Consider the following 27,920-nt stretch of genomic DNA (forward strand, 5'->3'; position numbering starts at 1 on the left):
GCACCCAGGGGCCACCGTGGCGCTGGTCGGGCAGCTGCAGCCAGCCCCCGCCACCGCCCCGCTCTGGCCACAATGGCCGGCCGCGGCCATCGCGGCGCCCGCCGCCTCCGCCGTTTCCATGCAGTAGCAGCTGCCGCTGCAGGTGCCTTCGCCGCCCAGCATCGGGCTGACTACAACCGCGTCGGCGGGCGTGCCGATTCAGCAATTGCGGTTCCCGCCCTCACCGTCACAGCTTCCGGCCTGGTTGGCCGGGACGTCATCGCCGCCAGTCTTCACCATGGCCGCGGACCAGCCGGCACCCTCCCTGAACGGCGGGCCCTTCGGCGCCGCGGGTTTCCACGCTGGATTCGACGGGCCACCGCTTCCCAGCGGACCACCTGTGCACACCGGCCCAACGCCATCCTCTTCGCTGCTTCGTACCGCCGAGCCGTACGCTCACGGCGGTCATGCTCAGACACCGCCGTGCTTCACCAAGCTCGATTTCGCCACCTACGACGGCGCCGAGGACCCCCTCAAGTGGCTCAACCAGTGTGAGCAATTCTTTCGTGGGCAACGCACGCTCGCGTCGGAACGCACCTGGTTCGCCTCATATCACCTTCGGGGCACCGCACAGATGTGGTACTACCCCTCGAGCAAGACGAGGGGGCATGCCCCCATGGGAGCGCTTTCGTGAGCTGTGCCTCCTTCGCTTCGGGCCGCCGATACACGGGAGCCGGCTGGCGGAACTCGGCCGCCTCCACTTCACCTCCATGGTGCAGGACTTCGCCGACCGCTTTCAAGCCTTGGCGTGCCACGCGCCCGGCGAAACGGCTTGCCAGCGGGCTGAGCTCTTCGTCGGCGGTCTGCCGGATCATATCCGCGTGGACGTGGAGCCGCGGGGACCCCAGGACCTCCAGACGGCCATGTACTACACCCACGCATTCGAGCGCCGCGCGGTGGCCATCCAGCAAGCATCACCGTCCCGGGCCGGACGTTCCTGTCACATCCCTAGCTTCTGGCATTGCTCTAGGCTAGCTTCATGTGTGCATCATGTCTATATTTTTGAAACTTGAATTGAGGAATATTGGAAGCCTCAAAACCCTAAATAAAAGAGGGGCAAAAACCCTAGAAATCTCATTCATTGCTCCAAAAGGCTCTTCTTAAATGTTTGATAATTTTTGGTAAGGGTTCTGGTCCCAACCAAAATATTGAACATTTTTAAGGATTTATTTTTGGGACTTTGAATTTAAATCATTAGCTATTTGAATTTGAATTATATTCATATAATTAGAATATAATTTCAAATACCCCTGAAATATTTTATGAGCTTTTGGAAAAGTCCATCTAGCCAAATAAAATTATTCAGAGGAGTTTTTGGCATTGTTTGAATTTGTTTAAAATTCAAAACAGTGGCAAAACGAAATTAAATAAAACAAAACAGAAGAAAAAAATAAAAGAGAGAGAGAGAAGGACTTACTTGGCCTCACCCGTGCAGCCCACCAGAACCGGCCCAGCCGGCCCAGCCCGCACCGCTACTCCCCCCCTGTCGTCTTCCTCTTGCCAGTGGGAGCAGCTGCGTGCTCGCACGCGCGCGGCCGAGGAGGCCACCTCCTCCCTGCCTGGCTGCCTCCTCCTTCCCTGGTCCCTCCCGCGACGCCACGCAGCCCCGACCCCCTCTCACTTCTCCCTCGCTCTCTGGACCTCCCTCCCCCTCGCTCCTCTGTTTCCCCTCCCGCGACCGAACGGAGCCGCCGCCACCGACGAGAGCCACCGTGGCTACCGGCCACCCCACGGCTCACCGACGCCCCAGGAAGCTCCGCCGGTCCTCCCTCTACCTCCTCAACGAGCCACGAGGCCCCGGACGTGCCACAACACCGCCCTCGATGCCTTCTTCAACCTCGGGACCGCCGGCCATCTTCGTCAAATTCGCCGGCTCCGGACCGTCCCCGACCTCGCCGAGCGTCCCCTCGTCATCGCCGTGAGTCACTGACCCTCTCCCCTAACTCAGCATGCTCCCCTCCGTGCCGTAGCGCCGTTCCCCACGAGCACCGAAGCCACCGTCCGCCATTGCTACTGCACGCATAGCCTCCGTGCTCCCCTGGCCTCACTGAGCTGCTCTTAGTGCTCCCCATGTCTAGCAGGTGCTGCCCAGCCTCTCCATTTGCTCACTGATGCACCGTAGCGACGCACCCGAGCACCACCGAACACCATCGCCGCCAAAGCTCGTCGCCGGCATGAGTTCCGGCGACCCCACGACCTCCCACTCGGTCCTCTGGATGCGCGGGAGCAAGGGCCATCCCCTGGTGCCCTCAGCGCGCCAAACTGACGCCTCTAGCGCAAGTCCGGCGTGCCCCGCCGTGTTCTGTGGTCGCCGTCGGCTGGTCTCCGGCGTGCTGACGTGGCGTCGTCGTTAGGGGCTAATGACCCTGCTAACTAACCCTGTGACACTGACAGCGGGCCCCGTAGCGGGTCAAAGCCCGAGTCAACGCGGGATTAACCCCTGTGTCACTGACGTGTGGACCCCACACGTCAGGTTTGACCCGAGCCGGCCCCTGTTGACTTGCTGACGTCATGCCAACGTCATGCTGACGCAGTAATGTTTTCTGGATTTAATTTAATTCTGAAATTCCAGAAAATGAATATAAACTTCTAAAATTCATAGAAAATTAACCGTAACTCCAAATTAAATAATTTATATATGAAAAATTATCAGAAAAATTCAAGGAATCCATCTGTACCATTTTCATGCATGTTAGAACAACTTATAGCTGCTGTTTAGCACAAATCAAATAAAGGGCATTTAAATAATCACATATGGAGTTTGAATTTGAATCTTGTATTCAAACCAACTTCATTTAATCTGTTGCTAGTTGCATTGGCTCAAAACACATTCATTTTGCCATGTCATGATCATGCATCATATTGTGCATTGCATTGATTGTGTTCCCTTCTGTGTTGCCGGTATTTGTCCCCTCTCGATAGACGTGATACCGATGATGTGATCGTTGACACTGATGAAGACTCAATGTTATCTTCAAAAGTGCCAGGCAAGCAAAACCCCCTTGTTCATTCCGATACAATCCTACTCTCTCGCTCCTGCTCTCTTTTACTGCATTAGGACAACACCGATTCATCTGTTACTTGCTGCGGTAGCTGAACCCCTTTGTCCTTTGCATGAACTGTCATTGCCACAGTAAATAGATGAAACCCACTAGCATGAGTAGGAGTTGTTTGAGCCCTGATGTGCCTACTCATTCATGTTTGTTTGTCATGCCTGCTATTGCTTAGAGTTGAGTCAGGTCTGATTCATCGGGGATGAATCAGAGGCGTGTGAACCTGTCCTACTGTGTGTGAGCTAAGTGTGTGAACACGATTTGGTAAAGGTAGCGGTGAGAGGCCATGTAGGAGTACATGGTGGGTTGTCTCATTGCAGCCGTCCTCAGGAACTGAGTTCTGTGTTTGTGATCCATGATTCAGCTACTACCACGCATTGGGCCCGAAACCAATGGACCCTCTCGGCTTCTTGATCACCCTTGTCCTCTGTCCAGGAGTTGCAAGTAGTTTCTGGTGTTTGTAGTATGCTGGAGGCCGTGCGCAGCACTGACCGTAGGGGTGGGCTGTGATGCGGTAGGCACGTGGCCGGGTAAACCGGGCGCCCGTTTGGTGTCACGGAACCCTGTTCACATCGTTTGGGGCTGTGAGCGAAACTCCGGCCGGATCTCCTCATGGATGGAACCCGAATAGGCGATAAACCTGGACTAGAGACTTAGGTGATTAGGTAGGTCGTGGCCGACACCCACGTTGGGCTTCCGCTTGAAGGTTGCCGAGTACATGTCGTGTAAACGGCGGTAAGTGGTGAGAGCGTGTGTGAAGAAGTACACCCCTGCAGGGTTAACCTAATCTATTCGAATAGCCGTGTCCGCGGAAAAGGACTTCTGGGTTGCTTATATCAGTTCATAGACAAGTGAAAGTGGATACTCTAAAATACGCAAGATAAGCGTGAGTGCTATGGATGGCGTTCTCGTAGGGAGACGGGAGCGGATCCATAGTGGTGTATTGATATGGTGAATATGTGGACTCGTGTGCGCCACCTCAAAAAAGTTACTCGCAGTCGTAGTTCAGGATAGCCACCGAGTCAAAACTGGCTTGCTGCAGTTAAACCCCACCATCCCTTTGTTGATAACGATGCATATGTAGATAGTTCTGATGTAAGTCTTGCTGGGTACATTTGTACTCACGTTTGCCTATTTTATGTTTTTGCAGAGAGACTTCAGTCTCACTAGTATTTCCGCGTGGTCTTCGACGTTTAGCTTGTTACCTCAGCTACGATCTTGTGCCTCGGCAGGATTTGGTAGATAGTCAGGCTTCTCAGCCTTTTTCATTTATAGATGTCTGTACTCAGACATGATAGCTTCCGCTTGTGCTTGATTTGTATGCTCTGAATGTTGGGTCATGAGACCCATGTTTGTAATATCTCGCTCCTCGGAGCCTATTGAATAGATTACTTGAGTCATAGAGTCATGTTGTGATGCCATGTTGTATTTGCACATATCGAGCATATTGTGTGTATGTTATTGAAATGCTTGGTATGTGTGGGATCTGACCATCTAGTTGTTTATCTTTAGTAGCCTCTCTTACGGGGAAATGTATCCTAGTGTTTCCACCGAGCCATGGTAGCTTGCTACTGCTCCGGAACACTTAGGCTGGCCGGCATGTGTCCTTCTTCGTTCCTGTGTCTGTCCCTTCGGGGAAATGTCACGCGGTGAATACCGGAGTCCTGTTAGCCCGCTACAGCCCGGTTCACCGGAGTCCTGCTAGCCCAGTGCTACAGCCTGGATTCACTCGCTGATGACCGACACGTTCGATGCTGGGTCATGGATGCCTGTCCCTGTAAGTCTGTGCCGCTTTGGGTTTACGACTAGCCATGTCAGCCCGGGCTCCTTATCATATGGATGCTAGCGACACTGTCATATACGTGTGCCAAAAGGCGCAAACGGTCCCGGGCAAAGGTAAGGCGACACCCGTGGGAATACCGTGCGTGAGGCCGCAAAGTGATATGAGGTGTTACATGCTAGATCGATGTGGCATTGAGTCTGGGTCCTGACAGCGTTGGTATCAGAGCTTGACTGCCTGTAGGATTACCAAGCCAAACTGGTCGAAGTTGAGTCTAGAAATTCTTTAGTTATATAAGGGAATTGATTGTGGGATGGAACGTAAGGCTCTTTTTACTCCTTATACCTCATGCCCTTCTGATCTGAGTCATCTTATCTTTCCTGCGGGGATTAAGAACTAGGCTATCTCTTCTTTCTATTAGGATCACGTGTTACTAATCAGTAGACTTATAAGATTGTTGGATTTAAGTCTCAGTTCAGTTCCTACTACTTCCGTATGTTAATTGTTGATCTCGGAACCTTGATATTGTGCTTCTGAGTGGTTATGCCACCATTTTTGTGATTGTCTCAAATCTTTTTGAGCAATTATAGCCGTTATGCTGTCCGAGTCATCCCAGGTTTCTAAATAGTCCGATGCATTTGCAAATCCCTTCCTTCTGTTTCCGATGTTCCCATGGGCTAGATTAACCACACTAATCGGTGTGTTGAGGTAATTATTGCCTCGACATATATGTTGGAATTATTATTATGACCCTAAGTGCTTAGGGGATCATCTAGTGGTCTAGCCATGATTTGTGTCCTAGTGTGAAGATTCTGGCCTTTATTCTCGGAAGCATCCCGTGATGCTACTTAGTAGTAGGTATTCTACTCCTGGGTTCTGAACCCGAGATTCACTCTACCTACTTCATGTGGATAGTAATTGCTAGTGCCTTTAGGATATTAGTAACCTTTGCGATAGTCCTTGAAGTCCGTGGTATCTTCTTCTTCCAAATACCATGAACTACTTATGGCAGATGTTTATTGGATCAAAAAAAATCACAATTAGAGTACTCTTGAGGAGTTCTCCATTCATAAATTGTGACTCTGCCAGTTCTACCTTTCTGCATGGGTTATCCGGAAGAAATATGTTGAACTTGGTTCGACATACTAATCTATGCATCCACAACTCAGAAAGTTATATGTTCCTTTGAGTTGTTCTCTTTAGTTGCATTCTGACCCTCGTCTATCAATTGATAGTCAAGAGTATGCGTGCGTTCGTTCATCGATGCCTATGACTCTTGTGGTCTGTCAAGCCATTCTATTCCGGAATGACTAGGAGAAACAAACTCCAGTACCTCTTCCATATCTAGGATTGGGTCAAAGTAGTTGTATTCCGCAGATAAAATGCCAATCCAGCTTTTGGTTCTGCTCTACCTTGGAGTATTACATATTTTATATCGAGATTGTTATAGGAATTGCACACCATCCCATGAACTCTTGGTACAGTGACACTTCTTGCCATCACTGTTCATTCCTCGGCCCTCGTGTTGATGCAACTGGAATACCGACAAATGAATTGTGATGTGTGAAATCAATACTGCTAGCAACTCTGTTGCTTGGTAGTTAAAGGATAATAATTTCATTCTTAGTATGTTGGTTTTCGAATCATCCTTCTAAGACTGATCGTGCTACCTAGTCCTTATTTCGGTGCACCCTTCGATTGATGAGTTAGGATCTTGTCAAGTCCTCACTCATTTGATCATATCGTCTTGCCCTCAAAAGCAAGATTGTTCTCGAGCTTAGTAACATACCGGTGGTTCGTGACTTTCCAAATATCTTCTTGGAGGTGTTACCGGGTTGTCACCTGACCGCTATGTTGAGTTCGTGATCAAGTTGGTTTCTTGTGAACCACCTTCTCTCCAAGAATCGGTGTTAGATATCCCTGAGCTAGTTGGTTAAGCTAGACAACAACTTGGAGAGTTGGAAGATAAAAACTTGTCTGACTTAGTTCGTTCCAAAGGGATATTCTTGTGTAGTGTGTGTTGAAGAAAGATGATATCTTCATCGATTGGTCCTTGTGATCAGTTGCTGGACCTATTGTCTTATCAATCCTTTGATTTGAGTGTGGGCTATCGTCAAATCAAATCAGTACCAACGATGCTCGTAATGTTGTCTTATTCGTGGTTGATCCCTCGAGCATACACCATTATATCTTTTGGGTCTGACCAATGCTATCACTTGTTCACTTAACTATGGAATTCCTTTTAAAAGGAAACCCAGATGAATTGTTGTTGTGCCCATTGACAACATCCTTGTCTTCTCCATAATTTTGCTGAACATTAAGCTAGTGTTGGAAACTTTTGAAAGCATTTGTTCATGCTAGCTCATGAAGCATATGTTTGGATGAAGGTAGTGACTTCCTTTAACTCATGTGCATCTGATGCAAGTTGCCGCCGTGGATTCGAGAAAGTCAATGTTGCTTTCTTTGGAATCATTCCAAATCAGTCATGCACACGTGCGAAGAATGCTGTGGTTTGAAGACTTGCAACCTTCAATCTATATGTATCCCTAGCACACCAAGCCACTGATTGATTTGTTCAAGGAGAAGGAGTTCCTTCATAAGAGCTAATCCGGACTTATGAAAGAACTTCGATACCCTCGTTGATGGTTCCCCCTCCTGAACTCGGTAGTGTTTTATTATAAGACTACCACGTGGTCATGCTTGTCTGGGACAACGTGTTCACATGTTTGTAGCAGAACCAGCTCATGTTTTGGAGCTTGCTATCGTAGTTCATCTCCCGAGAATCCCGCAATGTCATCTCGTCGATTTGTGTTGCAAACTTTCATTTTTCTTCCTAAGACTCGATGAGCCTGGAATATCCTAACACCAACCAGAGCTGAATCTCAGGCAGATATGATGGTTGGAACATTTCCCTAAGAACTATAATATTGGTCTCTCGATAACCGATAAGGTGGATGTCGTGGCCAACACACCCATCCAGTAGACCTATTATTATAGTATCTTGTTTGAGGAAGTTGGCCACCCCCCCCCCCCATAGGGATTTCGTAGGATTTACTCCCTAGTTGCCCCTATGGATTTTTGTGTTCCCGAAGTCCGACCTTTTACTTGATGTTTTAGATATCAAACCATATCTATGAATGGGTTATACTAGCACATCAAGGAGAACATTAGAAGCGGAGTGCTAAATGTCTCTCGGTCGATCATCCAGATTTTATTTGCTTGGCCTCGCTAAGGTGAAATATGAGAAAGTGTTATCCTCCTTCGCATCTGCATCGTCCATCGCTATTCATCATGGTAGTATGTTGTGTTGTCAGCACCCTTGACGCGGTTGTTGATAAAACCTTGATGATTGTGGAAATGCTCAAGTTCTTGAGAGCACGCACAAGCGCTATGTCTTATCATCGGCACTAGCTGGGATTGCCCCAGATTTCCTCGGTTATGCTATAACCACTCCAACAGTGAATTCACTCTCTATTGTTGGGTTCTTCCCCAGTTACCAGAATCATTCCCAGCATTTGCATTTTGTTCCCAGCTTGCACCGCCAATGTGCCATTCTACCATGGGTCTCTTCCATTTCCGGTGATAAGCAAAATTCATCCATTACGTTGTCTTCAACAAGGTAATCCACATCATCCAAGTTTGAGTATGCCATTCTACCGAACCCCTCTAAATGATCGATTATGATTTGCCTTAAGCTGGTATAAAGAGTTTCAATGATCTCTGAATCAAAGGTAATTCTTTTGCCACTTAAGGGGAGATATTTACGAGTCACGGTTCCGAAGGTGTCTCGTTGTGGTATCATGGCAACTCAACTCCTCGCTACATTGACAACCGATTACCACCTTCTTAAGTGTGGAATTGTTGTCCACCTAGTGAACCTTCGTCATCCGTTTCTTTCCACCCCTCTTGATGTGTATCTCGTGTCTCAACCCGAGAGATGGTCCTATGTCTCATTCCGTGAGTTGTTCGATCTTCAAGAAGATCGACCCTTCTAGAGTCTCCTTCTTCCCTCCATGTCATGTTGGCAGGATTTCTCAGAACAAGACATCAAGACAATGATGGTGAATGAATCAACGTTCAACTGAAGTGCACCCTGGATCGTGAAGATTGTACTAGTTTGCGTTTCCCCTTCATCCTACCCTACGCTTGAATCTCGAGACGAGATTCTTGTTTAGTGGGGGTGAGTTGTCACATCCCTAGCTTCTGGCATTGCTCTAGGCTAGCTTCATGTGTGCATCATGTCTATATTTTTGAAACTTGAATTGAGGAATATTGGAAGCCTCAAAACCCTAAATAAAAAAGGGCAAAAACCCTAGAAATCTCATTCATTGCTCCAAAAGGCTCTTCTTAAATGTTTGATAATTTTTGGTAAGGGTTCTGGTCCCAACCAAAATATTGAACATTTTTAAGGATTTATTTTTGGGACTTTGAATTTAAATCATTAGCTATTTGAATTTGAATTATATTCATATAATTAGAATATAATTTCAAATACCCCTGAAATATTTTATGAGCTTTTGGAAAAGTCCATCTAGCCAAATAAAATTATTCAGAGGAGTTTTTGGCATTGTTTGAATTTGTTTAAAATTCAAAACAGTGGCAAAACGAAATTAAATAAAACAAAACAGAAGAAAAAAATAAAAGAGAGAGAGAGAAGGACTTACCTGGCCTCACCCGTGCAGCCCACCAGAACCGGCCCAGCCGGCCCAGCCCGCCACCGCTACTCCCCCCCTGTCGTCTTCCTCTTGCCAGTGGGAGCAGCTGCGTGCTCGCACGCGCGCGGCCGAGGAGGCCACCTCCTCCCTGCCTGGCTGCCTCCTCCTTCCCTGGTCCCTCCCGCGACGCCACGCAGCCCCGACCCCCTCTCACTTCTCCCTCACTCTCTGGACCTCCCTCCCCCTCGCTCCCCTGTTTCCCCTCCCGCGACCGAACGGAGCCGCCGCCACCGACGAGAGCCACCGTGGCTACCGGCCACCCCACGGCTCACCGACGCCCCAGGAAGCTCCGCCGGTCCTCCCTCTACCTCCTCAACGAGCCACGAGGCCCCGGACGTGCCACAACACCGCCCTCGATGCCTTCTTCAACCTCGGGACCGCCGGCCATCTTCGTCAAATTCGCCGGCTCCGGACCGTCCCCGACCTCGCCGAGCGTCCCCTTGTCATCGCCGTGAGTCACTGACCCTCTCCCCTAACTCAGCATGCTCCCCTCCGTGCCGTAGCGCCGTTCCCCACGAGCACCGAAGCCACCGTCCGCCATTGCTGCTGCACGCATAGCCTTCGTGCTCCCCTAGCCTCACTGAGCTGCTCTTAGTGCTCCCCATGTCTAGCAGGTGCTGCCCAGCCTCACCATTTGCTCACTGATGCACCGTAGCGACGCGCCCGAGCACCACCGAACACCATCGCCGCCAAAGCTCGTCGCCGGCATGAGTTCCGGCGACCCCACGACCTCCCACTCGGTCCTCTGGATGCGCGGGAGCAAGGGCCATCCCCTGGTGCCCTCAGCGCGCCAAACTGACGCCTCTAGCGCAAGTCCGGCGTGCCCCGCCGTGTTCTGTGGTCGCCGTCGGCTGGTCTCCAGCGTGCTGACGTGGCGTCGTCGTTAGGGGCTAATGACCCTGCTAACTAACCCTGTGACACTGACAGCGGGCCCCGTAGCGGGTCAAAGCCCGAGTCAACGCGGGATTAGCCCCTGTGTCACTGACGTGTGGACCCCACACGTCAGGTTTGACCCGAGCCGGCCCCTGTTGACTTGCTGACGTCATGCCAACGTCATGCTGACGTAGTAATGTTTTCTGGATTTAATTTAATTCTGAAATTCCAGAAAATGAATATAAACTTCTAAAATTCATAGAAAATTAACCGTAACTCCAAATTAAATAATTTATATATGAAAAATTATCAGAAAAATTCAAGGAATCCATCTGTACCATTTTCATGCATGTTAGAACAACTTATAGCTGCTGTTTAGCACAAATCAAATAAAGGGCATTTAAATAATCACATATGGAGTTTGAATTTGAATCTTGTATTCAAACCAACTTCATTTAATCTGTTGCTAGTTGCATTGGCTCAAAACACATTCATTTTGCCATGTCATGATCATGCATCATATTGTGCATTGCATTGATTGTGTTCCCTTCTGTGTTGCCGGTATTTGTCCCCTCTCGATAGACGTGATACCGATGATGTGATCGTTGACACTGATGAAGACTCAATGTTATCTTCAAAAGTGCCAGGCAAGCAAAACCCCCTTGTTCATTCCGATACAATCCTACTCTCTCGCTCCTGCTCTCTTTTACTGCATTAGAACAACACCGATTCATCTGTTACTTGCTGCGGTAGCTGAACCCCTTTGTCCTTTGCATGACCTGTCATTGCCACAGTAAATAGATGAAACCCACTAGCATGAGTAGGAGTTGTTTGAGCCCTGATGTGCCTACTCATTCATGTTTGTTTGTCATGCCTGCTATTGCTTAGAGTTGAGTCAGGTCTGATTCATCGGGGATGAATCAGAGGCGTGTGAACCTGTCCTACTGTGTGTGAGCTAAGTGTGTGAACACGATTTGGTAAAGGTAGCGGTGAGAGGCCATGTAGGAGTACATGGTGGGTTGTCTCATTGCAGCCGTCCTCAGGAACTGAGTTCTGTGTTTGTGATCCATGATTCAGCTACTACCACGCATTGGGCCCGAAACCAATGGACCCTCTCGGCTTCTTGATCACCCTTGTCCTCTGTCCAGGAGTTGCAAGTAGTTTCTTGTGTTTGTAGTATGCTGGAGGCCGTGGGCAGCGCTGACCGTAGGGGTAGGCTGTGATGCGGTAGGCACGTGGCACGGTGTACCGGGCGCCCGTTTGGTGTCTCGGGAACCCTGTTCACATCGTTTGGGGCTGTGAGCGAAACTCCGGCCGGATCTCCTCATGGATGGAACCCGAATAGGCGATAAACCTGGACTAGAGACTTAGGTGATTAGGTAGGTCGTGGCCGACACCCACGTTGGGCTTCCGCTTGAAGGTTGCCGAGTACATGTCGTGTAAACGGCGGTAAGTGGTGAGAGCGTGTGTGAAGAAGTACACCCCTGCAGGGTTAACCTAATCTATTCGAATAGCCGTGTCCGCGGAAAAGGACTTCTGGGTTGCTTATATCAGTTCATAGACAAGTGAAAGTGGATACTCTAAAATACGCAAGATAAGCGTGAGTGCTATGGATGGCGTTCTCGTAGGGAGACGGGAGCGGATCCATAGTGGTGTATTGATATGGTGAATATGTGGACTCGTGTGCGCCACCTCAAAAAAGTTACTCGCAGTCGTAGTTCAGGATAGCCACCGAGTCAAAGCTGGCTTGTTGCAGTTAAACCCCACCATCCCTTTGTTGATAATGATGCATATGTAGATAGTTCTGATGTAAGTCTTGCTGGGTACATTTGTACTCACGTTTGCCTATTTTATGTTTTTGCAGAGAGACTTCAGTCTCACTAGTATTTCCACGTGGTCTTCGACGTTTAGCTTGTTATCTCAGCTACGATCTTGTGCCTCGGCAGGATTTGGTAGATAGTCAGGCTTCTCAGCCTTTTTCATTTATAGATGTCTGTACTCAGACATGATAGCTTCCGCTTGTGCTTGATTTGTATGCTCTGAATGTTGGGTCATGAGACCCATGTTTGTAATATCTCGCTCCTCGGAGCCTATTGAATAGATTACTTGAGTCATAGAGTCATGTTGTGATGCCATGTTGTATTTGCACATATCGAGCATATTGTGTGTATGTTATTGAAATGCTTGGTATGTGTGGGATCTGACCATCTAGTTGTTTATCTTTAGTAGCCTCTCTTACGGGGAAATGTCTCCTAGTGTTTCCACCGAGCCATGGTAGCTTGCTACTGCTCCGGAACACTTAGGCTGGCCGGCATGTGTCCTTCTTCGTTCCTGTGTCTGTCCCTTCGGGGAAATGTCACGCGGTGAATACCGGAGTCCTGTTAGCCCGCTACAGCCCGGTTCATCGGAGTCCTGCTAGCCCAGTGCTACAGCCTGGATTCACTCGCTGATGACCGACACGTTCGATGCTGGGTCATGGATGCCTGTCCCTGTAAGTCTGTGCCGCTTTGGGTTTACGACTAGCCATGTCAGCCCGGGCTCCTTATCATATGGATGCTAGCGACACTGTCATATACGTGTGCCAAAAGGCGCAAACGGTCCCGGGCAAAGGTAAGGCGACACCCGTGGGAATACCGTGCGTGAGGCCGCAAAGTGATATGAGGTGTTACATGCTAGATCGATGTGGCATTGAGTCGGGGTCCTCACAGTTCCCGTGCAGGGTCGGCCTGCTCAGGTTTCCATGGCACCCCTCGCCGCGACCGCGGCGCGCCCGTTCTGCCGGCTCACCTCGGCCGAGCAACTCGAGCGCCGCCGCCAAGGGTTGTGCTTCAACTGCGATGAGCCCTACGCGCCCGGCCACGTCTGCCCGCGACTCTTCTACCTGGAGGCTGCGGACTACATTGAGGAGGACGCCGCCACCGCCGGGCTCGGCGACCTGCCCGCCCCAGCTGCCGCGGAGGTGTTTGGCGACGGTTGATCACCTCGAGGAGTTCCGCAAGCGCTTCCCCACCTTCCAGCTCGAGGACGAGCTGTTTGTGCAGGCGGGGAGAAGTGTTATGACCGGCATGTTAGGGGCTTAGTCCAGTTAGTTATGGCCCAGTCTATCTTATCGTTATTAGGGGCTTAGCCCAATTATCGCTAGTAGGGGCTTGGGAGTCAAGTAAACCTCTCTATATGAGGAGAGGAGATGTATCAATCTAATGAAGCAAAGAAGCAATCATATTTGCTCAGCTTCCTTAGGGAGCCGGGAGACCTAACCCTAGCCGCCTCCTTCCCTGCGCCATCTTCCTCTCAGCCGCCGCCTCCTCGTGCATGACGGCGCCCAGCCGCCGGCGGCCGTGAGTTCGTCCACGACCAGCTCCCTCCTTCCCCTACAACCTCCGGCCTAGACCCGATAGAACCCTAGTTTCTACCAACCTCCATGTCAAAATGTATGACGTTTTGGTAGGTTAGTTTAGCCTACTAAAATGTCATATATTTTGGCACGGAGGTAGTATCACACAAGCCCCAAGAGTTATCTATTCCTCGTATATGGACGCTTCCAGCTTCTCAAACTGAGTGTTTCATTTTTTTATCTGATCTGTGTATAGTGTTTCATTTGTGTTGATAGATTTGTTTCCCTCTATTAAAACATTGCTATGAAATACGATTACTGCAGCAGTAGCAATAGCACCAGATTATGTGATGTGATGAACTTGTTTATGCCCTGTCAGTTTTCTCTGTTCATTTTATCTCCTTGACATAGTTAGTTTTGTTCATGTAGACTCCATCTGGCGGCATGGGCTGGGCATGTTGATGTTGTGAAATGCCTTTGCAAGCACAAGGCTGATGTCGGGGCTGCAGCAATGGATGACACTGCCGCAATCCATTTTGCTTCCCAGAAAGGTCATTTGGAAGTGGTGCGTGAGCTGCTGGCGTCGGGGGCCTCTGTGAAAGCAAAGAACAGGAAAGGCTTCACGGCGTTGCACTTTGCTGCTCAGAACTCCCACCTGGATCTTGTGAAGTATTTAGTGAGGAGGGGCGTGGACATCACAACAAAGACAAATGCAGGGCAAACGGCTCTACATGTTGCAGAGAATGATGATGTGCGTGCTTTCCTGAAAGAGTGTGAGCAGTCACTGAAGAAGGGAGTGGAGCTACCATCCGAGAAGAAGGATGATTCTGTAGCTGAGAAGGCTGATGACGGCAAGGTCTCAGGTGAAGATAGAAAAGATGGTGTTGATGCAGGACAGGGCGAGAAGAGGAAGAGTGAGGAGATTGGTGCTGGGACGAGGCCGCCGGAGGTGAAGAAGGCCAAAGTTTCACTTTCGCATCTTGAAAACGACATGGAAGAAGAGGATGAAGCAGACGAATAGAATCGAATAGCCTCCAGAATGCCCTTTGATGGTGCCAACCTGTTTGCTGTGTTATCCATTGTTCTTTTGGCAATTTTGGAATGTTGGCAAGCAAGTGTAAGAGTTTTAGCTGTCCATGGGCATGTTATCCGTATCATAGTTGTTGACCAGCAGTACTATGTTTTGATCAAGTAGCTTATGATGATGATTTACTACTGATTCCCTTAAACCAAGATGATTTTACTACTGTGAGTAAGCTTATTAAGTGCTGTGGTTTTTAATTTTGATGGAATATTATCTGCTGTCTGTGTTGCAATCTCGATTCCTTTTTTGAGACTGTTGTAATCTCAAACAAAATGGGAAGAAAAAAAGACAACGGCCCAACCCAGTTGACGAAGGAATAGGCCCAAACGGGAAGAAGACAGTAGTCCTAGTGAGTTATCCACTCCTTCCATCTACTCTCTCACACTCAGAGGGAGGAGACAGGGAGCACTGCGCCGCCGCCGGCTGCTCCGTAACCCACGAAGCTAGATAGATAAGCATGGCGGCCACCAGCGCGAGTGCCGCTGCCTCCCTCTCCGTCACGGCTGCCACTCACCGCCTCAGGCACCGCCAGCTATACGCTTGCGCACGTGGGCCCGCGGCGCAACCTCATCCCCTCCTCAAGCTGAACCGCCGGAGCTACGCGGTCTCGGCGTCGTCGGCGGCGGCCATGTCTCCTCTGTCCCTGTGGGAAGGCCAAGGCATCCGGGCGGAGTTGGATGCGCCCGGAGGAGTGGCCAGCGGTGACGTCATGGGCCTTCTTCTCCGGGAGCGCATCATCTTCCTCGGCAACGAGATCGAGGACTTCCTCGCCGACGCCGTCGTCAGCCAGCTCCTCCTCCTCGATGCCATGGACTCCGAATCTGACATCCGGCTCTTCGTCAACTCCCCCGGTGGATCACTCAGGTCTCCTCCCAATGCATCACTCCCTTCCCTCGGTTTGTGTAGGGTTGAATTTACCATCTCAACAAGGGATGCCTTTTGTGGTGTTACATTATCCCACATGGTCATCTTGTGGGCAAATTACTTTGTCCAAATACTAGTTTGATTCGTGATAGTATTCACTCCCCGCTGTTTGATTTGATATGGGCTGCACTAATCAAAATCGTGACCTGCATATGTAGTAGACTCATCAAGTAGATTCACAGCAGTAGGCCATCTTTTTATCAGACAATATCTTGCTGGATAAGAGTTTGCTGGCCATGATCAATGTGACACTGACACACCTTCAGACTGTACCAGCTATAAACCCATTTGCTAAAATCTGCACTAATGTCCGAATGATACTTTACTGACTATCCTTGAGTCACCCTCTTGCTAGACGTTTTATGTATTTTAGTAATTTGCCATCCCCGCAGAAGGTTATTATTCATTCAATTTTGTTTTACGATTTTCTGGTCCGAGCAGAGGCGGAAATCTTATTCTACACCGCATCAACAGTTCTGGATTGCAAATATTATCTTTGTTCTTATCTTCATTAAACTAGACTTTTGCTATCCCTAAAATAATTCCAGTTTGATTGTATTATTGTCTAATTCAGTGGGTCGTTTCTATACTCATAATTGCTGAAACGGAAAAAAGGTTGACAAAAAAATCCTAGTGTAATCTACCTATGGTAACACCTAAGTTAACCACTGAATCTAGGCAATAACTAAAATCTAGAATTGAATGGAGTGACTAATTCAAATCCGCATCGGGCAACTTGTTCTCTATGATGATCAAACAGTACGTAATTTTGTATCACTAGGTTGCTGCTTATTGGCTTGTTATATCAGCCGAATTAAGCTCTTAGCAATATCAACATCGAGCACCTTGTTGTCTGTGACGATCAAATAATATTTAACCTTGTATCGTTAGCTCGCTACTTGTTGGCTTGTTATGAGATCAGCTGAATGTAGCTTTTTGGTAATACCTGCATTGAACACCTTGTTCTCTGTGATGATCAAACAGTATGTAAGCTTCTATCACTAGCTCGTTTCTTATTGGTTTGTTATAAGATTAGCTAGATGAAACTCTTCAGTACTACACCAATATGGGTATATGATTACAGTTCTTCTATATATGCATTTTGTACAGACCCCTCGTTTCTGTGAAAATAAAATATTCTGCTTGATGTCTGGACTTTGTAATGATATTTGTTGCACCTTATGAATTATGCTTTTCTTGTTTATATGTGCGTAACATTCATCTCTCTCGTTCAAGATATCACATTTGACTAGTTGACTATTAGTTGGCTTTGAATGCCCTGTTATTTGACTTGGAAGACCCTATTGTTAGTTGACTTGGAATGTCCTCTTCTAGTTTGGTATGAGTGGTGGGACAAGAATAGTCCTGTCCAAAGGACTAGTTCATGGAACCTGAACAAGTTTTGGACATAAGCAAAGTGAAACTTTGACTACTAGTAGAATGGGTACTTGAAATATTACGTGTAGATTTATTTGAAATATTTGAGGTCTAAAACAACACTATTGGAGAATGAGAGGAGTTTTAGGCTAGCCTTGCCATTACGGTGAAGTGCGTGAAATAGTAGCCTTTGCATATCTGTTGATACAGACTAGTTGCATTTTGTGACTTGACCTTTTTTGTTTTCCATTGCAGTGCGACAATGGCTATCTTCGATGTAATGCAGCTGGTGAGGGCAGATGTATCCACTATTGGAATGGGCATAGCTGGATCCACAGCTTCTATAATCCTTGGTGGTGGCGCAAAGGGCAAACGATTCGCCATGCCCAACACCAGGATTATGATGCATCAGCCCGTGGGAGGCGCGAGTGGCCAGGCCTTGGATGTGGAGGTCCAAGCCAAGGAAATTCTGGCTAGCAAGAGGAATGTCATCCGGCTGATCTCAGGCTTTACGGGGCGTACACTGGAGCAGGTAGAGAAAGACATCGATAGGGACCGATACATGGGTCCTCTTGAGGCTGTTGATTACGGTATCATCGATGGTGTGATCGACGAAGACAGCATTATCCCACTTGAGCCGGTTCCGGAGAGGGTGAAGCCTAAGTACAACTACGAGGAAATGTACAAGGACCCTCAGAAGTTCCTTACGCCGCATGTCCCAGACGATGAGATATACTAAGCTAGCCTGTCAGTCACATGTATTTCAAACAGCAGGCAGTCGCTGTAGCTTTCGTCAAACAAAGATGATGTAATCCTTGGCAGTAGACTTTATCTGCCGTTACATTTGGTGTCATGGCGTAGCTGTTGTGTTTTGCATTTGACCAAGCAAATGAAAGCACATGGAACATACAACTGGTCTAACCAGCTAGCCTCGTCGCATGTACTAGTACTATTTTACACAGCAAGCAACTGCTGGAGCTTTTGTCAAAACAAAGTTGTAGCACTAATTTTAGCAGTAGACTTTGTTGGCCGTTGCATTTGGTATGATTGAGAGCTATTATGTTCTGGTTTTTGACCAAGCAAATGAAAGAATTGTGTTCTGAACATAGAAATAGGCTCATCAGCCAACCTTGCTGCAAAGAGGAAACCAAAGAACATGGTGAAATTTATTGACTGCACCCAACTCATGATAGTGGGGAGAAGAATCCAATGTAGCCAGTAATCCTTTACAAGACACAACAACAATGAATACAAGAAACAATTTCTGGAACTCTGATACAATTCTCACAACCGCCGCAATGAAGCACGATCATCTCATCAATACATGGCACCGACAGTCGGAACCAGGGCTGGGGACACGGCGCCTTTGACTCTGAGGCCAAGCGGGTCCCAGAGCTGGACAGCACCAGAGCTCCCAGTTTTCAGGTTCACCGGAGCTTCAATCCGGGTAGCATGTTCATGGCCATGGCCCTCTGCTGCTAATTTTGCCCTCTTCAATCTGATACGTTCAGCTCTTGAACCAATTGTCTGACCCAATATCGAGGCAGCTATGGTAAGGGCCATGGCGCTCTTCGGCATCAGGATGGACTTCCTCAGCATCCCTATGAAAGGCACTGCAGCATGGACCGCCGCAAACCACTGCACTGAAAACTTTGTAGTGTGCTCCCTCCAGATGCCAAGAGGAACATTTGCTGCCATACCGAGCAGTGCGATCACCACTACTTTTGTCGGTAGGGGCTGAGGGCGAAGCCCCTTCGCAAACGCCGTGCGGGATATTGCTGCACGGGCAGCAACAATCGCAGGAGGGCACGTCAGTTTCATACCAGCTGGGGGTGTCAGCAGCTTTGCGACAAGAGGCACGACTCCACCAATTGCTCTATATGACTTTGCAAGAGGGCATTGACCATTTTCCAGCCAGTCATTGCTCATCGCTTCATGATTGTTATTAGACTGGCCTTTATTCTGAAATGAAAGGGAAAGCAAAATCAGGTAAATGAATGGCATGCTCCAGTTCTAAGGAATAACCTTATATTCGTTGCTTGTTTTAATATTTGCTCCATATATGGCAGTTCAAAAATATCATGTGAAGCTTGCATCAAAGATAGATTTGCTTTCTTTTGGTACTAAAAAATTGGTCTCATCTAAATGCTCGTTCGACAGGATAACGAAACATTCTAACACAAAGGATGGTAATTTGAACTAAACATTCTAACACAAATGCACGAGGAAAAGAGAAACCATAATTACCTGGGGGAGGTTGTTGGGATTCTTCTTGTTGGAGTTCTGCTTATTGCGCTTGTTTGAGAAATCACCGAAGCTGAAAAAGCCTCCGAATCCCGAGAGACTGATGGTAGCTGCTTTGGCTGCCAAGGGGTTAAATTCAGGAGTGGGCTTTGGCAGAGGCTTCTCAATATGTGCAAAGGCTCCTTCTGAAAGTGGAACAACCCCGTCTCTGCCATGGAAAACTCGAAACGCCGTGTCAAAGTTGGGCCCGTCTTCAAAAATTGGACCCTTGGCTCCGGTTGCCTTCACGAGCAGAAAATGATACAGTTTAGCAAGCAAATAAATAACATACATACACTTACATATTCAGATAAAGAGGGGTAGATGGTAAGGACATACCGGAGCGGGGAAATTAATGGATGTCAAGGAAAAACTTGTAGGCTCGTTGATGTTCCTCAGGAATGGGCATTTATCAATTCCTTGTTGGACAACATTACTGTCTTCCGAGCACATTGGGTCGCCGAAAGCTCTTTGGAAAAAGGAATCCATGTGAACAACAACAGCAACCTAGCCTGTGAGTGAGGAAGCAATATGAGTCAAGAGATGGTATATACCAGAACTGTAAGGGATGCAGCTGCCAATCGTCCTGCGGTGGAGGTCCATGATCGGAACTTATGAAATCGATTAAATTCAATCTTCTTTAGCACCGACACAATTGATAGGTCGTGGATAGACAGATTAACCCAATACAGTCTGATTAAATTTCATCCCTAGGTGCATATGGTCGGATTGGTTGACTGTAGTCATAAACAATTTGTTAATCCATGGTGATTGAGTCATCGAACAACTCATCTATAAAAACACGCACTACACAGAGACCCACCAACCAACCCAGCAACCACGACTGTTACTAATTAGTATCGGCTCTTTCATCTTCTTGGTTGGAATGAAAAAAATACGAGATGGTGCAAAATTAATTTCATTCCATGATTGCCGGCTGGAAGCCGGGCACCCAATCAGGGGAAATGATAGGGGCAAGGATCCCGGTAGATTTGCTCGGAATCGCAATTCGATCCCACTCGCTGTGATGTTCATCTCGCAGGACGATCGACGAATTGACCGGCCAGACACACACCGTCCTAAATCGAATTGGACGAGGGCGATGCTAATCTTGCAGAGTAACCAATCAACCAATCCGTCCGCCCGTCCTAAATCGAATTCGGCGAGCTAGTGATGAGAGGAGGCGGGAGGAAGGAGAGAGAGTAACCTGGAAACTGAAGCGCAGGAGAGGAGGCAGACGAGGAGGCGAGGAGAGGCGGGCGGGCAGGTCTGGATTTTTTGGTGTGGTCGTGTGGAGAGCACAGGCGAGATGAGGATGGCCGAGGAGGGGGGCGGTGTGGGAGGCTACTCCGAGAGGGAGGGATTGGTTGGGTAGTTGTTGGGTGCGGTGGTTGGCACGCACACCCATCAGCACATGCGTAGACAGGGAAACGGGGGTGGGTTCGGAAGGTTTGACCCTGTGCTGTGACCCGGCCAAACGACAGCGAATTGCAATTCACGCACGCGGCGCTCGCACTGGCTGCGTCTGCGTTGCAGCCGCCCCACTGGTTCTTCCTCCTTGCTTCGTGTTCCACCTCCTCTCGTCGTCCGTGTTGACCCAGCCAAGCGGTAGTGGTACCAGCAGCCTTCCTGCGTTCCCTCTTCTTCAAGTGAGAATCTAGCTTGCGTTCCCACATCAAAACCAAAAGAAAATAAAAAATGGCGCACCGAACAATTTGTGTGTGTGTATGTGTGTGCGTGTGACGTATACTTTGTTCCGTTCCTTTTAAATGGGACGTGCGTCGTAAAAAATGATCGGCCACTGGATGGAATGCAACTCGCATATACTCCTTACGTCTCATAATATAAAGTCTTATTGCATCCAATTTGCGACGGAGGAAGTATAAGAGAAAAAGCAACTCACAAGGTTAGTATTTATTTCAAGGATAACAACTTTATGCCTCATAATACGGTTTCTCATGGTATGTCTTGATTTCAATAATACACCAAAGGGTGTTTCATATTTTTATAAAAGGTAGAAAGATAATTATAAGAATCCCGTTCCGGATGCAAGAGTCCAAACTCCTTACACCAACACGTAACACGTAATTTAGACTAATCTCTCACAAAATATTGTAATATACCAACACCGACTCCTGCAAGCCAAACATGGTAGTGTAGCACTTTCACAGAAGTATCCCAATGAGTAATCGGCACAACAAAGAGCGGAAGAAAGTATTTATAGGTAGCGCTTCTGTCCCACACACAAGGTGTCACGCTTCTTGTGTGAAGTAACTGCTTGAACTTTTGCAAATATCGTTACTGTCCTGGATCACGGATAAACCAGCTTGACAAATATAAAGGGAATTGTAGTAACAACTATAAGAGCTAATAAAAGTAAAGAACACGAGTAAGACTATAGGTTGTGTTTTCTGCAATGAAGAGATTAGGTGTGGAGAGATTTGAGGCGCTCATGGTAAGAATATATAAAGTGTGCCAGTGCGACGGCAATACCAGTTACCTTGTATTGTATTCATAGCATTTGATATAAGTGTTTTGTAGGCGGTTCTCCCTAAAGTTATGAAACTCCTCCATGCGGATTTATATTTCATTCTATGGTCCTGCTTCTCCGTTGTCATAGAGTGGTTGTTTCCACGATTAAGGTCCGTAGACCGGAACCAAGCATTAAGTTCAATGGATCGCCGTTTTAGAAAGCACTGCCAGGGAGACAACCCGGAAGTTTTAGAGAGTCATTTATTTCTGTCGAGTGCTTTCATATAGATTAAAAACAACAAAAATAAAGAGGGGAACCCAAAACTTTTCAAAAAGAGAAGTGAAAGTGAGAGAGACGAACATTGTGAAAGTGGGGAACGTCCTTGAACTTTGTTCATGCCCATGGGAACTTTGTGAATCTTAATTACATAAACTTTTCAATAAAAATAATTATCCCCTTGTACAATTCCATTGTATTATAAAAATAATGTGCCAAGGTTTGCCTTTAGGATGTTTACAATGCTTGTTGGTTTGTACGGTGCAGGACAGAAACTTTGGCTGTAGTGCACGATTTTACATTTTTAACTGGAACGTCAATTGGTTCTGATTCCTTTTGCACTGTCTTGTTATACAACTTGTTTATTTTTCCTAATTTTGGTAGAATTTTTGGGGTACCAGAAGTATGGTGGATGTTCAGATTGCTACAGACTATTCTGTTTTTGACAGATTCTGTTTTTGATGCATAGTTTGCTTGTTTTGATGAATCTATCAATTTATATTAGTGGATTAAACCATGGAAAAGCTATATTACAGTAGACACAATGCAAAAACAAAATATCAATTGGTTTGCAACAGTACTTAGAGTGGTGATTTGCTTTATTATACTAACGGATCTTACCGAGTTTTCTGTTGAAGTTTTGTGTGGATGTAGTGTCTAATCGAGAAGGTCTCAATGTGAGAAGAAGGAAGAGAGGCAAGAGCTCAAGCTTGGGGATGCCCGAGGCACCCCAAGTAAATATTCAAGGAGACTCAAGCGTCTAAGCTTGGGGATGCTGGGAAGGCATCCCCTCTTTCTTCAACAAGTATCGGTATGTTTTCGGATTTGTTTCGTTCATGCATTATGTGCAAGTCTTGGAGTGTCTTTTGCAATTAGGTTTTTATTTTTATTTTTATGCACCATGCTGCTATGAGATAGTCCTTGGTTGATTTATAGAATGATCATTGCACTTCACTTAAATCTTTTGAGTATGGATTTATAGAATGCCTCATGTGCTTCACTTATATCATTTGAAGTTTGGATTGCCTGTTTCTCTTCATATAAACAACCGCCATTTTTAGAATGCTCTTTTGCTTCACTTATATTTGTTAGAGCGTGGGCATATCTTTTGTAGAAAGAATTAAACTCTCTTGCTTCACTTATATCTATATAGAGAGATGACAGGAATTAGTCGTTCACATGGTTGGTCATAAAATCCTACATAAACTTGTAGATCGCTGAATATGATATGTTTGATTCCTTGCAATAGTTTTGCAATATAAAGATGGTGATATTAGAGTTATGCTAATGGGTGGTTGTGGATTGTAGAGACACTTGTGTTGAGGTTTGCAAGTCCCGTAGCATGCACGTATGGTAACCGTTGTGTGACAAAGTTGAAGCATGGGGTGTTTCTTTGATTGTCTTCCTTATGAGTGGCGGTCGGGGACGAGCGATGGTCTTTTCCTACCAATCTATCCCCTTAGGGGCATGCGTAGTAGTACTTTGCTTAGAGGGCTAATAAACTTTTTGCAAAAGTATATGAGTTTTTTATGACTAATGTGAGTCCATGGATTATACGCACTTTTAACCTTTAACATCATTGCTAGCCTCTTCGGTACCGTGCATTGCCCTTTCTCACCTCAAGAGTTGGTGCAAACTTCGCCGGTGCATCCAAACCCCGTGATACGATACGCTCTATCACACATAAGCCTCATTACATCTTCCTCAAAACAGCCACCATACCTACCTATCATGGCATTTCCATAGCCATTCCGAGATATATTGCCATGCAACTTCCATCATCATCATATTCATGACTTGAGCATTCATTGTCATATTGCTTTGCATGATCGTAAGATAGCTAGCATGATGTTTTCATGGCTTGTCCTTTTTTTGATGTCATTGCCACGCTAGATCAATGCACATCCCGGTACACCGCCGGAAGCATTCATATAGAGTCATATCTTTGTTCTAGTATCGAGTTGTGATGTTGAGTTGTAAGTAAATAAAAGTGTGATGATCATCATTTTAGAGAATTGCCCCATGAAAAAAGAAGGAAAGCCCAAAGAAGCCTAAAAAAGCGGGGGGGGGGGGCAAAGAAGCCCACCTAAAAAAAGAGAAAAAAATAAAAAGGGGCAATGTTACTATCTCTTTTTCCACACTTGTGCTTCAAAGTAGCACCATGTTCTTCATGTAGTGAGTCTCATATCTTGTGCTTCAAAGTAGCACCGTGTTCTTCATATAGATTGTCTCCTATGTTGTCACTTTCATATACTAGTGGGAATTTTCATTATAGAACTTGGCTTGTATATTCCAACGATGGGCTTCCTCAAATGCCCTAGGTCTTCATGAGCAAGCAAGTTGGATGCACACCCACTTAGTTTCTTTTGTTGATGTGACGCCCTCGATTCAATCGTACACTAATCATACACGCAAATATGTACGATCAAGATCAAGGACTCACGGGAAGATATCACAACACAACTCTAGACACAATTTAAAATAATACAAGCTTTATATTACAAGCCAGGGGCCTCGAGGGCTCGAATACATCAGCTTGAATACAAACGAGTCAGCGGAAGCAACAATATCTGAGTACAGACATGAGTTAAACAAGTTTGCCTTAAGAAGGCTAGCACAAAAGCAACATCGATCGAAAAGGCAAGGCCTCCTGCCTGGGAGCCTCCTAACTACTCTTGGTCGTCGGCGTCCGTCACGTGGTAGTAGGCACCCTCGGGGTAGCAGCAGTCGTCAAAGGCGGCATCTGGCTCCTGGACTCCACCATCTGGTTGCAACAACCAGAAAGAAGAAAGAAGGGGGAAAAGGGGGAGCAAAGCAACCGTGAGTACTCATCCAAAGTACTCGCAAGCAAGGATCTACACTACATATGCAACATTATCAAAGGAAGGCTATATATGTGGACTGGGCTGCAGAAATGCCAGAATAGAGAGAAGGCCTAGTCCTATCGAAGACTAGTATCTTCTCGAACCCACCATCTTGCAGCAACAGGAGGGAGTAGAGTAGCATAAAGTAAGTAGCAGTGGTGTTATCAACCTCGGCCGGAGATCCTTTCTCGACTCCCTGCGAGAAAGAAATCCCAGAGCCATACTATCCAATTATCATCACAAACAAATCCTCATCACCATCCAGTTCTCATTACAAGTATCCAGTTCTAGTTGTATCGATCGGGATACAACTCCAAGTGTCCGTTACCGTAGGACAGGCTATCGATAGATGTTTTCTTCCCTGCAGGGGTGCACCAACTTACCCACCATGCTCGATTGACTCCGGCCGGACACACTTTCCAGGGTCATGCCCGGCCTCGGCCAAACAATACGCCGCAACCCGACCTAGGCTTAATAGAGAGGCCAGCACGCCGGACTAAACCTATGCCCCCAGGGGTCATGGGCCATCTCCCCGGGAACTCCTGCACGTTGCGTGGGCGGCCGGTGAGCAGACCTAGCTACCTCCCTAAAAAGGCAGGAGCTTACCAGTCCAACCCGGCGCGCGCCGCTCCGTCGCTGACGTCTATTAAGCTTCGGCTGATGTATACGACGCAGAACGCCCATACTATGCCCACGTGATGGTTAGTGCTATCAGGCCAGAGGCCCCTTGGATCAAATATCCAAATCGTAGTGGATTAGGAACGCGCGGTAACAAGCAGAGACTCACGAAAGATGTGACCCCGTTGCCCCGTCTCGAGGACTTGCGGCAAGGGCTAAGAATGCCTGGCCACGTCTCGTAATTATCTCACGGGCACCTTCCAGGTCAACCCGTCTCCACATCACTTTCCAAGTAACAGTTGTAAAGTCCAAGTATCCGTGTGTCCAAACATCAAGAGGAAAAACCCAAGGAATCACCCTCGGTGGGTTCCACTCAATGTATTCATCAAGGTGAACGTAGAGGAATCACCCTCGGTTCACACTTGAGGGGTTGCACGACAGAGTCGTATCGGAAGTGGTTAAAGAGGAAATCACCCTCGATGACCACGACCGAATAGCTACACTACAGGGTTAATATCAGAAGTGTTGTAGAGGTCTCACCCTCGGCACTCGATAGTAACCCAGTAGTGTCGAGCAACTAAGGGGAAAGTGATGTGCGGTGTCGGGGCCTGGTCTTCGATCCCGTTGATCGGGTCTTCAATGATGAAGCAGGGGCAACAAGGACAAGGTGGGGGTCACTGATGGATCACTAACCAACCTATACTAAGCAGTTTAGGATAAGCAGGTAAGGTACAACAGTAGGTACAAAAGCAGGCTATGCATCAGAATAGGAGCAAACAATAACAGTAGCAAAAATCTAATGCAAGCATGAGAGAATGGAATGGGCGATATCGGGATGATCAAAGGGGGGGGGCTTGCCTGGTTGATCTGGCAAGGAGGGGTCGTTGTCGACGACGTAGTCGGTCACCGGGGCATCAGCGGCCTCGGGGTCTACCGGAGAGAAGAGGGGGAAGAAACAGTAAATACATAGCAAACAGAGGTAACACTAAGCATGACATGACGATACGTAGCGCTAAGCGGGCTCTAACGCGGTCCTAGACGTTATAGGTGAAGGGGGAAAACAACCGGGAAGGTGTTCCCGGTTCCGGACCTGTGTCAGACAGATGACCGGAGGGGGAAAGTTCCATGTTCAGCATGCTAGGGGCATGTGACAGATGAACGGACCGCATATTCGGATTCGTTGGATTTTTTTGAGCAACTTTCATATAGAAAACATTTTCATCCGAGTTACGGTTTATTTTCTATGCATTTTCAAAGATTAAAGCATTTTCAGAAACTATTAAAAAAAACAGAAAAGGAAATATGATGTCAGCGTGACGTAGGAGTGACGTCAGCATTCAACAGTCCGGTTGACTGGTCAAAACTGACACGGGGGACCCACCTGTCAGCCTCTGTTACTTAACAGAGCTTATTTTAAACTAAACTGAGGTTATTAGCGGATGGGCCCCACATGTTAGTGGCTAATTAGTTAAACTAATTACTTTTAATTATAAAAAATCATTTTAGTTATTATTTAAGCGGTGGGGCCGGTTCGTCAGTGTCACTGTACCGCCATGTCAGCGTGTTGACTGGGTCAACCCAGTCAACGTGGCCCCTAAGGCCCATTGGCAGTGAGCCAGGGGTCGGGCCCGCCCAGCCACGTCGGCGGCGGCCGGCGTCTCGCCGCCGGCGACGTTAGAACGCGGCGGAGCCGCTCGGGCCTCGTCGGAAACGCGCTAGGGGCGGCCGTTTCGCGTGCGGTTAGCACCGTTCGAACGCGCACACGACGCCGTGTCGGGTGGTGGTGGTGTCTCGCCCGGGGACGGCCGGAATAACCATCGGCGGCGAGCACGGGCGGCGGAGGCGTTCGGAGTCACGTCGGGAATGGGCTAGGGGGCACGAGAGGGCGAGAGGAAGGGCTGGTCGGGCTCCTGGGAACACCAGGAGCACGATGGAGGGCTCGGACGGGGGCCACGGCAGCGGTGGCCACGACGGTGATGGAGCAGGGCGACGGTGAGCTACGGCGGTTGCGGCGAGCGAGCTAGAGAAGGGGGCGGCCTACGCGAGAGAAGGGAGAGGGGGAGGAGCTCACCGAGTGGCTAAGGAAAGCCGGTGACAGATTAGGAGCAGCAGAAGGTGGCCGGAGTTGGAGGAGATCAACGGCGGCCGAGGCGGAAGGGGGGTGGCTCGATCCGCGCATTGTGGAGCTCCCCGACTCCCGTTCGTGGATGGAGACGAAGCAGACGAC

General features: G+C 47.8%; 3 protein-coding genes across 3 annotated transcripts in view; 2 read left to right on the forward strand and 1 right to left on the reverse strand.

Moving 5' to 3' along the window:
* Positions 1-15,075, forward strand: part of LOC119337929 (ankyrin repeat domain-containing protein 6-like) — a 17,477-nt gene extending 2,402 nt beyond the window's left edge. Inside the window, exon 2 of the mRNA XM_037610203.1 lies at positions 14,224-15,075. Within this exon, the coding sequence (XP_037466100.1) occupies positions 14,224-14,815 (592 nt within the window). The 3' untranslated portion in view covers positions 14,816-15,075. The remainder of the gene's footprint in view (positions 1-14,223) is intronic.
* A 159-nt stretch (positions 15,076-15,234) lies between these two features.
* LOC119337944 (ATP-dependent Clp protease proteolytic subunit 4, chloroplastic-like) lies at positions 15,235-18,186 on the forward strand. Its single transcript, XM_037610226.1, has 2 exons — positions 15,235-15,742; positions 17,435-18,186. The coding sequence occupies exons 1-2, from the start codon at positions 15,336-15,338 to the stop codon at positions 17,916-17,918; spliced, it is 891 nt and encodes a 296-aa protein (XP_037466123.1). The 5' UTR covers positions 15,235-15,335; the 3' UTR covers positions 17,919-18,186.
* A 137-nt stretch (positions 18,187-18,323) lies between these two features.
* LOC119337936 lies at positions 18,324-20,842 on the reverse strand. Its single transcript, XM_037610215.1, has 4 exons — positions 20,670-20,842; positions 19,802-19,974; positions 19,427-19,705; positions 18,324-19,141 (listed from the first exon to the last, which is right to left on the reverse strand). The coding sequence occupies exons 2-4, from the start codon at positions 19,949-19,951 to the stop codon at positions 18,497-18,499; spliced, it is 1,074 nt and encodes a 357-aa protein (XP_037466112.1). The 5' UTR covers positions 19,952-19,974; positions 20,670-20,842; the 3' UTR covers positions 18,324-18,496.
* Positions 20,843-27,920: the final 7,078 nt, after the last annotated feature.

Source organism: Triticum dicoccoides, chromosome 1B (assembly GCF_002162155.2).
Source record: "Triticum dicoccoides isolate Atlit2015 ecotype Zavitan chromosome 1B, WEW_v2.0, whole genome shotgun sequence".
NCBI classification, from domain to species: Eukaryota; Viridiplantae; Streptophyta; class Magnoliopsida; order Poales; family Poaceae; genus Triticum; species Triticum dicoccoides.

Coding starts and splice junctions, on each gene's coding strand:
- LOC119337944 (XM_037610226.1), top strand. CDS start 15,336: ATGGCGGCCACCAGCGCGAGTGCCGCTGCCTCCCTCTCCGTCACGGCT. Junction 15,743..17,434: donor TCCCCCGGTGGATCACTCAG/GTCTCCTCCCAA, acceptor TTTCCATTGCAG/TGCGACAATGGCTATCTTCG.
- LOC119337936 (XM_037610215.1), bottom strand. CDS start 19,951: ATGGATTCCTTTTTCCAAAGAGCTTTCGGCGACCCAATGTGCTCGGAA. Junction 19,706..19,801: donor CCATTAATTTCCCCGCTCCG/GTATGTCCTTAC, acceptor CTGCTCGTGAAG/GCAACCGGAGCCAAGGGTCC. Junction 19,142..19,426: donor ATCCCAACAACCTCCCCCAG/GTAATTATGGTT, acceptor CTTTCATTTCAG/AATAAAGGCCAGTCTAATAA.